This window comes from Ranitomeya imitator, chromosome 7, assembly GCF_032444005.1.
Source record: "Ranitomeya imitator isolate aRanImi1 chromosome 7, aRanImi1.pri, whole genome shotgun sequence".
NCBI classification, from domain to species: Eukaryota; Metazoa; Chordata; class Amphibia; order Anura; family Dendrobatidae; genus Ranitomeya; species Ranitomeya imitator.
Genome location: NC_091288.1, coordinates 22304805 through 22318130, shown reverse-complemented (window position 1 = coordinate 22318130; position 13326 = coordinate 22304805). Strand labels below are relative to the sequence as shown.

At 42.5% G+C, this 13326-nt stretch overlaps 1 protein-coding gene across 1 annotated transcript in view; it reads right to left on the bottom strand.

The window, feature by feature from the left end:
* Nucleotides 1-13326, bottom strand: part of ARHGAP15 (Rho GTPase activating protein 15) — a 696217-nt gene that overhangs the window by 553860 nt on the left and 129031 nt on the right. Inside the window, exon 5 of the mRNA XM_069732881.1 lies at nucleotides 8916-8980. Coding sequence (XP_069588982.1) covers nucleotides 8916-8980 — 65 coding nt within the window. The remainder of the gene's footprint in view (nucleotides 1-8915; nucleotides 8981-13326) is intronic.

Here is a 13326-nt window from a genome sequence, read left to right as displayed (position 1 = left end):
AAAAAAAATTACGGCCCCGATTTATCAAAGCTGCAAAATTTATGTGCACCATGAGGCTGCGCAATTTTTTTCTGCGTTTTTTGGCATTTTCATGTCATTTTCACTCAGTTGCAACTAAGTGGTTAGAACTAGCGGTGGGTTTCCTTACACCACAAATCTTACTCAAGTCCCAGACAAGAGTAAGCTTTGTAGCAAGACGGCACTCTGCACCCTGCTGATTCATTAAAGGGAACCTGTCAATTTGGTGGGTCCTTTTTTGGGTCATATTGGTGGCGTTTTCGGGTCTTTTATTAACCTCTTTTTTCCCGCTGGCCGCACGCTGGTCGCAAGATTGACTTGTTGTTGATTCGCTTTCCTCCCTAATTAATGCGTGCGCAAAGCAATCTTGCCATGCGCACATGCAGTATGCTTTGCCCAACTGCGGGCAAAGCTGAAAACCATTATGTCCCGGAACACAGCGGCAAAGCAGGGGTTGATAAAATACCCGAAAACACCGCCCATATGACCCAAAAAAGGACCCACCAAATTCAGGTGACAGGTTCCCTTTAAGGCTATGTTCACACTCTGCATTTTTTTATGCAGTATTTGAAAATAGCCTTTTTTTCAGCAGTGTTTTACAGTACCTGCAAAGTATGAGATTTCTGAACTCTCTTGCACACACTTGCAGCGTTTTTGCAGAAAGTTTTTGAAGACAAAAGACAAATGTACCCTGACAAAAACTGCTTTTTATCAGCAGTTTAAAGTTTGCATTAAAAAAAAAAAAAGCAAAAATGTTGACAAGCTACTTTTTTTTGTTTGTTACTTAACTAATGAAAAATAACACAGTCTTGTATTGCTGTATTCGCACTGCCCTGTATTTTTTCACAAACTCTCAAAACAAAACAGTGGCAGAATTTAATTATCCCGCACACACACTATTTCAACCCACTTTACCTTTTTTTCCCCCTATTTTTCTGCACATTGAATAGCAAAATTAAATGGGCACATTCAAAGCTACAACGGATCTTGCTAAAAAAAAAAAAACAAAGGCCTCATATGGTCATGCTGATAGAAAAATAAAAAAGTTAAAGTTATGGCTCCTGGACAAAGGAGAGAAAAAGATTAAAGAACAGAAATTAAAAAATAGTCGGGACCTTAAGGTTTTATTAACCCCTTTCTGACCTCGGACGGGATAGTACGTCTGAGGTCAGATCCCCTGCTTTGATGCGGGCTCCGGCAGGGAGCCCGCATCAAAGCCGGGACATGTCAGCTGTTTTGAACAGCTGACATGTGCCCGTAATAGGCGCGAGCAGAATCGCGATCTGCCCGCACCTATTAACTAGACAGCGGCATTTAACTACCGCATTTGGCCGGGCGGCCGGAAATGACGGCATCGCCGACCCCTGTCACATGATCGGAGGTCGGCGATGCTTCTCTATTGTTACTATAGAGGTCCTTGAGACCTCTATGGTTACTGATCGCTGGTAGCTGTGAGCGCCACCCTGTGGTTGGCGCTCACAGCACACCTGCAATTCTGCTACATAGCAGGGAACAGCAGATCGCTGCTATGTAGCAGAGGCGATTGTGCTGTGTGAGGCTATTGAAGCATGGCAAAAGTAAAAAAAAAAATGTGAAAAAAATAAAAAAAAATATAAAAGTTTAAATCACCCCCCTTTCGCCCCAATCAAAATAAATCAATAAAAAAAAAATCAAATCTACACAAATTTGGTATCGCGGTGCTCAGAATCGCCCAATCAATTAAAAAAAGCATTAACCTGATCGCTAAACAGCGTAGCGAGAAAAAAATTCGAAACGCCAAAATTACTTTTTTGGTCACCGCGACATTGCATTAAAATGCAATACCGGGCTATCAAAAGAACGTATCTGCACCAAAATTCTATCATTAAAAACTTCATCTCGGCACGCAAAAAATAAGCCCTCAACCGACCCCAGATCATGAAAAATGGAGACGATACGAGTATCGGAAAAATGGCACTTTTTTTTTTTTATTTTTTTTTTTTTTAGCAAAGTTTGGAATTTTTTTTCACCACTTAGGTAAAAAACAACCTAGTCATGTTAGGTGTCTATGAACTCGTACTGACCTGGAGAATCATAATGTCAGGTCAGTTTTAGCATTTAGTGAACCTAGCAAAAAAGCCAAACAAAAAACAAGTGTGGGATTGCACTTTTTTTGCAATTTCACCGCACTTGTAATTTTTTTCCCGTTTTCTAGTACACGACATGCTAAAACCAATGATGTCGTTCAAAAATACAACTCGTCCCGCAAAAAATAAGCCCTCGCATGGCCAAATTGACGGAAAAATAAAGTTATGGCTCTGGGAAGGAGGGGAGCGAAAAACGAACACGGAAAAACGAAAAATCCCAAGGTCATGAAGGGGTTAAAAGTCATTTGATAAATGGTGTTAGAAGGTAAAGGCATTGGGTCAGTAGTTGGGTACTAATCTGCCCAAAGGTTTTTTTTGTTCCCTTTTTGGCCTCATTTTTGTATTCTTATTGCCTTCTTCTATAGTTACAAACTACATACTGTTTGTAACTATAGCTTAGAGAACATTTTTAGAGGAGTTATTATTACTTATTTGGTTCAAAAATCTTACTTTAATGAGGTTTAGTTGCAGTACCAGGCACAAGCCACGGACAAGGGTGGAGTTTTTCTGAAGCATAAAAAAGGAAAGGCTAGGTTCACATTGCGTTAGTGCAATCCGTTTAGCGCATACGCTAACGGAATGCGCTAACGCAATGTACAAAAAGGGATTGCGTTTAGCGATCCCGCTAGCGCAGATGCCTGATTTGCGCTAGTGAAGAACAGACCCTGAACGCTGCAAGCAGTGTTTGAGGTCCGTCAGAAAATAGCGGAACATCGCTGACGCATGCCGAAAATGGCATATGTTAGCAATGCGTTAGTTACATTGCGGTCAATGTGTGCGCTAACGGATCTGTTACATTGCGTTAGTTGCGCCATGTAACAGATTCCGTTAGCGGACACCTACTAACGCAATGTGAACCCAGCCAAACTCTGTATAGGAAAGTTACATGATACAAATAGAGAAGCCCCATTCAGAATGTAGATTATTTCATCGTTTGGAATTATAGATACTTTTGAACTTGTTGTTATAAGACAATTAAAATGACCGAAGAGAATGATCAAAGGAGAGAGAAGCAGAATGAGGAAGCAAATAACTGGTGTATGGAAGGAGCGGATGACGAAAAGCAGAAACAGATCGGATAATGGAATGTGACAACAGGAGGAAAGGTGGAAGCTGGAACCTCAGGGGGAATATGTTAAGTGTATGAAAATAAAATAATCAGCAACAACGTATCAAGGACAAAGCAGTGCGGAGAATGAACACAAGATGGTAACAGCTTATGAGCGGAGACGCGGTCATGCAGAATGAATGGTTTAACTTTCCACCCGCTTTAAAGGGTACGTCCATTTTACAGCTCACCCACACATAGTTGAATAACTCTTGGAGCGACTCTGTGGTAGACGCTGGTTCACACACAGGATTCAGTTCGTTGTTTATTAATGGAAAATTTCCACTCCATATAACACATGGGCTTCACTTTCAGACTCCAGCACGGCCTGAGCTACACATGTAAGGCCTCCTCACCTTGCACACACAGACCCAGTGAGACAGCACCAGGTGCCATAAATCAGACATCACAAGACCTGCACTGGCTCTTTCGGTTGCTAGTAAAACCAGGACCCACTACCACATTGCTTTCTATGGGTGAAAAATATGCTGCATAAACGCTGAAATGATTGACACGCTGCAGTTTTCAAAAAAGCAACAATTTTCCAATTCAGTCAGGAAACAAAATTGATCATGTGTACAAGATATCTGAAATGTCATAGTTTTATCTGTCACTGTAAAAACGTTCTTAGTTTAAAAGGCAGCAAAAAAAAAAAAAAAAAAAAAGCTGCATCAACGCAACATGTGAATATAGCTTTAGGTTAGGTGCATATATTTAAGATTTGCAGCAGAAAATTCTGCTGCAAATCCTGATGTGTTGGCAGGAAAAAATGCTGCATAACATACGTGTGTTTTTGCCTCATTTTGTTTTTATTGCAGAATTTCCCGACACATTAGTATGTGTGAGATCTGCAGCAAAACCACTAAGTGTATGTGTCCACTTTCAGGATGGCCGGCGGTATCGCCGGAGCGGCTTAGCCGCTCTGCGCTAAGCTCCGCCCCCTTTCTGGGACGCGATGATGCCAAATGTGTTCACAGCACACATCCGGCATCATCGCTCCCCACCACAGGGCCCTGTGCTATATCTTGCGGCGACGCAGCGTCGCCGCAAGATATACGGACATGCTGCGATCTGAAAAGACGCGCAGCATGTCCGGAGTCGCAGGGCCGCCGCGTGCGTGTTACCACGCATAGTGGAGACAGGATTTCATTAAATCCCCTCCACTATGCTGTAACATCTGGACGCTGCGTGTCTGACGCTGCGGCTCTATGCAGCGTCAGACACGCAGCGTTTCCTGCACGTGGTATGTGCACACATTGAGGATTTGTTTGCAGATTTTTCCATGCGGATTCTGCAGAATCCGCAGGTAAAATGACCTGCGTTTTACCTGCAGATTCCCAGCAGATTTCCATCTGATTTATTGCAGCTGTAGGCTAAGTTCACACTTTGCGGATTCCACTGCGGATTTTTCCGCAGCAGAATTCCAAAATCCGCAGTGAAAACCCGTCGTGGTTTTTACTGCGGATTTATCGCGGTTTTTACTGCGGTTTGTTCTGCGGATTTTCATCTGCAGTTTCCTATTGGAGCAGGTGAAAATCCGCAGAAAAGAAGTGACATGCTGCGGAATGTAATCCGCTGCGTTTCCGCGCGTTTTTTTCTGCAGCATGTGCACAGCGGTTTTTGCTTCCCATAGGTTTACATTGTACTGTAAACTCATGGGAAACTTCTGTGGATCCGCAGCGGTCAAATCCGCTGCCAACATTGCTGCATATGTTTAAAGGGGTGAGGGGGTCCGCCTGTCAGTGCTCACAGTACACAACGCACACTGCATCAAACTTGTCTGTATGGCTGTCATTCCAGAATGAGGCCTCTTCTAAAGATCATGCACAAGAAAGCCGCAAACACTTGGTTGAACACAAGTAGACTAAGGACATGGATTCCTAAAGCCTCGTCCTGTGGTTTAGACCAATATAAACTTATTTGGTTCAGATGGTGTCAAGAGTGTATGGCAGTAACCAGATGAGGAGTAGTAAGACAACTGTGTCTTGCCTACAGTCAAGCATGGTGGTGGGAGTGTCATGGTTTGGGGCTGCAAGAGTCCTGCTGGCTGTGAGGAGCTACAGTTCACTGAGGGAACCATGAATGCCAACCTGCACTGTGACATACTAAAGCAAAGCATGATCTCCTCCCTTCGGAAACTGGGTCGCAGGGCAGTATTTCATTTATTTCAGCATTTGTGTGGCATCCTCAAACAGAAGGTGGAGGAGTTCAAGGTCTCCAACATCCACAAGCTCTGTGGTATCATAATGGAGGAGTGGAAGAGGATTCCAGTGGCAAACTGTGAAGTTCTGGTGAACTCCATGCCCAGAGAAGGTTAAGGCAATGCTTGAAAATAATGTTGGGGGCACAAAATATTGACACCTTGGGCACAATTTGACCATTTTCCCTCAGGGGTGTACTCACTTGTTGCCAGCGGTTTAGACATTGATGGCTGTGTGTTGAGCTATTTAGAAGGCACACCAAATGCCTTCTACAGCAGGTTCCTGGAGAAGCAATGCTGAGAAGTATTTTTAATGTACCAGGATATTGGGTCCAGGCTTTAGAAACAGCGAGAAAACCGGGGTGGGACCGTGCGTTCCTATACCTCTAGTTCCAGGACTTGGAACGGGCTATTTTAGGCAGTTCAGCTGCCTCATTCAGGGTGTATATGTGAAGGTGGAAAGATTGGTGATCCTGTGCAGATTTGTGTGGAGTCCTTTGGAAATGGGTCCAGGGGACTGTTTATTTTATGTTATACCATTTTGTCGGAGAAAGGCTGTTTCTCTTGGGTGAAGACTTATGGACTGCAATAAATCCACCTCTTTTGCACTAAACAACTTTAAGCCTGTGCCTACCTCAAACCGCTGCCATAGAGAGTGAATCCAGTCCATATATTTGAGAGATAATTAGATACAGCTGAATATTTTACAAAATTTTTACATTTTCTTCCAATTGTACTATTCATTGTAATGTTACTATATATTATGTGATACATTTATATCTTTCTACACCATATTAGCACATTGACCTTAAGACAAATATAGCTATTGGGATAAATCTAATACATCAGGAATGATAAGCGCTCGTCAGACTGAGGCCGGAGTCTGTTCCCAGACCCTTCCGTCTCGCGACTCCGGCGCTAAGGCATCATCTGGAGGCTCCAAGGTAACGTATTCATGCCTAATTCTCCTCTTTGTGGTCTTATGAAGCCATTTATTTCAGGTATTTCCTTTTACTGCCCTCTGTGATGAGGGTCATTCCATCATGAGCTGAGCTCCCGAGCAAACATTGTACAAAAATGATATCATTTGCATTATTTTGCATAATGACATTGAGTCAATTTATGACCCAGCGTTATGATATCAAAAAATGTTATGTCACTGCATCTAATATGGCAAAATTGAGTCATTATGCAAACATTATGCAAATCGGCTCTTTTTTTTTTGTCTGTTAAATACAACCTTTGATAGATCAGTACCAAGGTGCATTGTCCGTAATGTTTAGAGGAAGCGGATTATGGCCGGGAATAAATCAGTATGACGGTATTTATGGATCCCATCGGTAATTACGCGTCTTTTAAATCACGTTTAATCTTTTGATATCACATTTGTTATATCATTTTAAGGATTTTTAAGCAATGATTATGAAGTTACATTTTAAAAATTGGGAAAGCAAAATCTTTACATTATGCATTATATACAACGCAAATATTTATTTATGGGCTCGGTTTATAAATTGCCATCAGTTCTTCAATCTTTGCTTTCTCGGGTACTGTACTGCAAAGGCTGCTGGGAATTGTAGTTTCACAAAAGCACAGGCTTCAAATCACTGATAACACAAGTATTTCTTAACCTCTTCGTGACCGGAGGTATTTTCGTTTTTGTGTTTTTGTTTTTCCCAAAGCCATAACTTTTTTTTTAATTTTTCCATCAAAATGGCCGTGTGAGGGCTTGTGTTTTGCGGGAAGAATTGTACTTTTGAACAAAATAATCACATAAAAGTTACAAATTTCCCTTCTGAAAAAAGCTCACTGACGGGGTATGTACTCACGTTAAAAATTTCTGCATCTTTTGGCAAAAAAAAAGCAGCAGCAAAATCGCACATTTTTGTTGCGTTTTTTGAATTGTATTTTTGGTGCAGATTTTTCCCCGCTCTTTAGTATGGGTGAAATCTGCAATAAAATTGCAGATAGAATTGTCATGTTACGGATTTAAACCTGCACCAAATCTGAAAGTAGCAAATAAGCAACGTGTACACAAGACTTCAAGGTTCTCATTCGCTTTGCCGGCATCAGGAAACCCTTCAGGTTTTGAGAAAAATCTGCACTGAAAAAATGCAGCCAAAATGCAACATGTGCACATAAAAAGCTTGTTAAAGCCAAACTTTGCAAAATTTTAACAAGACTCAATTGCAAAAATTATTTTTAGACCAAAATACACGTATGAAAGTTCCTGAAAGAGTCCATGGCCTATAGTGTCACATCTTACAGATGCCAATACTTTAGACTAGCTCCAAGTGCAAAGCGAATGAAGATTGCATTTTTAGGCCTCTTTCACATGTCAGTGTCTCCGGTACGTGTACTGACAGTTTTCTCACGTACCGGAGACACTGACACACGTAGACCCATTCAAATAAATGGGGCTATGCACATGTCTCCGTGTTTTCACGGACCGTGTGTCCGTGTACAAAACACGGAGACATGTCTGCTTTTCTCCGGCAGCACGTACCGCAATACGTCCCGCACACATGCACACGGAGAACCGCCTGCAGGAGAGACAGTGCTACAGTAAGCGCTGTCCCCCCTGCGTGTGGTGCTGAAGCCGGCATTCATTCTTTCTCCCCAGCAGTGTTCGCTGGAGAGAAGGAATGAAAAATCAAGGTTTTTTTTGTGTTAAAAATAAAGTTTGTGGTTCCCCTTCCGCCTCCCATCCCCTGTTGCCCGCCCGCTTGCCGAGAAATACTCACCCAGCTCCTGCAATGTATGCTCTCAGCGCCGGCAGCAGGTCCTGTGTGAGCAGTCACATGGTACCACTCATTACAGTGATAAATATGCGCATATTCATCACTGTAATGAGCGGTACCATGTGACCGCTCACACAGGACCTGCTGCCGGCGCTGACAGCAAACATCGCAGGAGCTGGGTGAGTATTTCTCGGGAAGCGGGCGGGCGCACAGGGGATGGGAGGTGGAAGGGGAACCACAAACTTTATTTTTAACACAAAAAAAACCTTGATTTTTCATTCCTTCTCTCCAGCAAATGCTGCTGGGGAGAAGGACTGAATGCCGGCTTCAGCACCAAAAGCAGGGGACAGCGCTTAACTGTAGCGCTGTCTCCTGCACGGTCCGTGTGGTCCTCAGTCAGCACATGGGCGGCACACGGCTGCCGCACGTGTGCCACACTGATGTGCTACATGAGCACACGGACACATCGACACATTGATAACTCCGGTACTGATTTCTCCGGTACCGGAATTATCTGGACGTGTGAAACCGGCCTTAAAGGAAGGAATATAGGGCTCTGCTCCTCCACAATGTGCATTTATGACATGCGAGGAGCATTGCATGATAATTCCTTATATTAATTGTCTTTTTATGAAAGCTGATTCAAGTTATATCATTGCAGTTGAATCCAGTCGGCCATAAACATCCCAGAGGGAATGGGATTGATTGGGTTCAGCTCTTACCTTAATTTCTTTCCTTTTTCTGATATTTTGGTTTTATTTAATATCCCTTCTTTGTTCTGGTTTATCTGTTGATACAAGACGCATTTATAGTATCTATCCATGCAATAAAACAATATACAATATTTACAATATAGTGGGTAAAATAAGTATTTCATACACTGCTGATTTCGCAAGTTGTCCCATCTACAAAGAATGGAGAGGTCTGTAATTGTTATCATAGGTACATGTCAACTGTGAGAGACAGAATCTAAAAATTAAAAAAGCAGAAAATCACATTGTATGATTTCAAAATAATTAAATTGCATTTTATTGCATGGAATAAGTATTTAATCACCTACAAACCAGCAAGAATTCTGGCTCTCACAGACCTGTTTGTTTTTCTTTAAGAGGCCTTCCTACTCTGCACTCATTACCTGTATTAATTACACCTGTCTGAACTTGTTACCTGTATAAAGGACACCTGTCTACACACTCAGTCACACTTCAACCTCTCCACCATGGCCAGGACCAAAGAGCTGTCTAAAAAAACCGGGGCCAAAATTGTAGACCTGCACAAGCCTGGGGTGAGCTACAGGACAATAGGCAAGCAGCTTGGTGCAAAGGCAACAACTGTTGGTACAATTATTAGAAAATGGAAGAAACACAAGATGACTGTCAAGCTTCCTCAGTCAGGGGTTCCATGCAACATCTTTCCTCCTGGGGTAAGGATGTTTCTGAGAAAGGTCAGGTATCAGCTCAGAACTACATAGGAGGACCTGGTCAATGACTTGAAGAGACCTAGAACCACAGTCTCAAACTTTACCATTAGTAACACACTAAACCATCAAGGATTAAGATCCTGCAGGGCACGCAAGGTCCCTCTGCTCATGCGAGCACATGTCCAGGCCTGTTTGAATTTCGCCAATGACCATCTGGATGATCCAGAGGGGGCGTGGGGTAGGTCATGTGGTCAAATGAGACCCTAAAAACTTTTAAGTATCCACTTCAGTCGACATGTTTTGAGGAAGAAGGATGAGAACAACCCCAAGAACACCATCCCAACCTTGAAGAATGGTGGTGGAAAGTTCATACTTTGTGTGTGCTTTTCAGCAAAGGTGACAGGACGAGTGCACTATATTGAAAGGAGGATGGATGAGGTAATATATCGAAAGATTTTGGCCAACAAACTCCTTCCCTCATTAATGGCCTTGAAGAAGAGTCGTGGCTGGGTCTTACAACATAACAATGACCTGAAACACAAAACCAAAGAAACTAAGGAGTTGCTCCGTTAGAAGCATTTCAAGGTCCTTGAGTGGCCTAGCCAGTCTCCAGACCTGAACCCAATAGAAAATATTTGGAGGGAGCTGAAACTTAATGTTGCCCAGTGACAGCCCCGAAACTTGAAAGATCTGGAGGAGTGTTCCTAAATCCCTGCTACAGTGTGTGGAAACTTTGTCAAGAACTACTGGAAACTTCTGACCTCAGTAATTACAAACAAAGGTTTCTGTACCAAATATTAAGCTCTGTTTTTTTATTGTATCAAATACTTATTTCGTACAATAAAATGCAAATTAATTATGCAAATATCTTACAATGTGATTTTTCTGGATTTTTTTTAACATTCTGTCACAATTAAAGTGTACTTATGATAAAAATTATAGACCTCTGCATTCTTTAAAGGAGGGAAACTTGCAAAATCGGCAGTGTATCAAATACTCATTTTCTCCACAAATATATACATATACAAGCACATACATAGTTGAAGACATATTCACAAACATATAAATATATAAATACATAAGTAGTTGTGCACAATCATTTATGCACACAGACATACACACAAATTGGGGGTGTTTTTGCATATGAGGCTTGGGGACAACACAGCTTCTCCTGGCTTGTCTCTTGTCTCCCGTCTGGCCCACATAGTTGATGGAAGATCTTCTTTGTTGGGAAGGAGGCAGCGCAGGGAAGGCTGTGTGATGTCAGTATAAGAGACAGGGCCGTGCATAGCGAACTGCATGTGGCCATGTCTGCTGTACTGTGATGCGGCTGAGTCGGCACTGTTCCTGTAAGTGTATCAATGTGTCACCTTTATCATTTAATTCTGTAGGGTAAATTGCCCACGTATCATCTAGGCTTCATTATCCAGGTTTTACCTTGGACAAATTGTCCACTACTCTTCTTGTCTACGCCACATTTTCCATTTAATTTCTTCTTTAAGGCTGCATTGTCCACCTTTCTCATGTAGGCTAAATTATCCACTTCTCATCTTCATTAGACCACATTGCCACCAATTCTCCAAGACACATTGTTCATTCTTTCTCTACTACTTATAGGCTATATTGTCAAACACTACTTTTATGACCTCTTGTTTAGGCCACATTAACCACCATTCTGCAAGGAACTCTATGTTCTCGCCTCTTTTTTTTCTATCTACTTATTATTCAATTTATCTCTAGGCCGCATTGTCAATGTCTCTGCTTATTTTTGTTCAAATTGTCCACTATTTCTAATGTACACAATGTCAACTTCTCCTCTATTCTACTGTTTCTACTTCATTTCTAGGAAACATTATCTACCACACCTTTTCCTACCTTTCTTCTAGGCCATATTTCCATCATCTTATATTTTCAACCCTTTCTCTAGCCCACATTGTCCACATGTCCTATCAGTATATCACAAACCTTCTCACTATGTCACATTATCTACCTCTTCTCTGGACCATGTTGGGGTAGTTTAGATCTGAGGTTGAGAAACACAACTTTAGACAACATCATGGATATCCATCATCTTGGTCACATTATCCACCTTTTCGTTAGGCCAAGTTGTCTACCTCTCCTCTAGGACTAAACACTCATCAATATCTACGTCAAATTCTCCAGGTAACATTTAGCACTTACCATTCAAGCCACATTATCTATCTCTACTCTAGACCACATTACCTATCTTTTCTCTAGGCCACATTCTCTACTTCTCTAGTACACGTTATCTACCGTACTTCTTTTTTAAGACTTGTACCTAGGGAACATTGTTCACCTCTCCTATAAGCTAGATTGTCTGTTTCTTCTTTAGTCCTCATTTTTTAAGGACACATCCTCCACCTGCCCTATAGGCCACATCATCCTTCTGTCTTCTAGGCCACATTGTCCACCTCCTCTCTAATCAATATCATCCACCTTTCCTTTAGGCCATATAGTCTATCTCTTCTCTAGAAAATATTCTCAATTGCCCCTCTAATCCATATTGTTAACCTCTCCTCAATGACATATTGTCCGTATCTCATCTAGGTCATTTTGCCCACCTCTCATTTAGCTCATATAGTCCACTTCCTCTCTAATTGATATTATTATGAAAAAAGTGAACTAGCTTCCAAGATAATTTTCTCCAAAGTTTATTGGTTCATGGATAAAAAACAGGATCAGGCAGGACATAGTTCACATGACCGGGAGTAGGAGCAATACGTTTCAAACACAATAGGTGTTCTTTCTCAGAGCTTTGAGAAAGAACACCTAGTGTGTTTGAAACGCGTTGCTCCTACTCCTGGTCATGTGAACTATGTCCTGCTTAATCCTGTTTTATTAATGAACCAATAAACTTTGGAGAAAATTATCTTGGAAGCTGGTTCACTTTTTTTTTTCTGATTTGCCACGCGTGAAACTACATGAGTCCTGTGCTTCCTCACACCACATGCTCCTACAGGAGAGCTGTTTTTTTCTTCTGTTTATCCTACTTTTATTATAGGCCATATTGTCCATGTCTCCTCTAGGACATATTGTCCATCTCTTCTTTAGGCCATTTTGTCCGCTTCTCCTCTAGGATGTGAGTCGCCCCACGGGCTAGGGGTTCTCGGTACTGGGTCCGGTGTTCACAAGGGGATGTCACGGTGGCTGTGACCCGGTCCGTGGCCCTGGAAGGCCGAGAAGTCCAGGCAGTCCAGAGACAAGCATGTTCCCCTGGGTAAGTCAGGTGGGAGCCTACCACTCTGCGCTGTCTGTCTCTAAGTCCCTGCTGCCACTAAGTGTCTCATCAATGTCTTTAATCATTCTGCTGTCCTAGAACAGGCATCTGTATGGAAGGCAGCTCGGGCCGTGAGAACTGGGGTCTGTTCTCATTGACTCCAGGCTCCTAGGTGCTGCTGTGCCACAGGTAATTATGGGCAAAGTCCTTTTAGAACAATACCCTCTAGTTCTGCTCTGTGTTTTATAATCCACAAAAGCCTCGGGCTCCTGGTACCCGGATTCTTGCGCTGATACTCTTCAGAGGCCTGCTCATGGCCTCCTGGAGCTCTCTCTTTCCTCTGTGCTCCACTCCTGTCTGTCCTCACACACAGACTTCTGCTACAAACTGAGCTGTCTCCGCCTCTAAACCAGGATCTTTATTGAGGGAAGCTGCCCTAAAACAGGGCTTGGTGCTCCCCCTCCTGGCCTGGAAG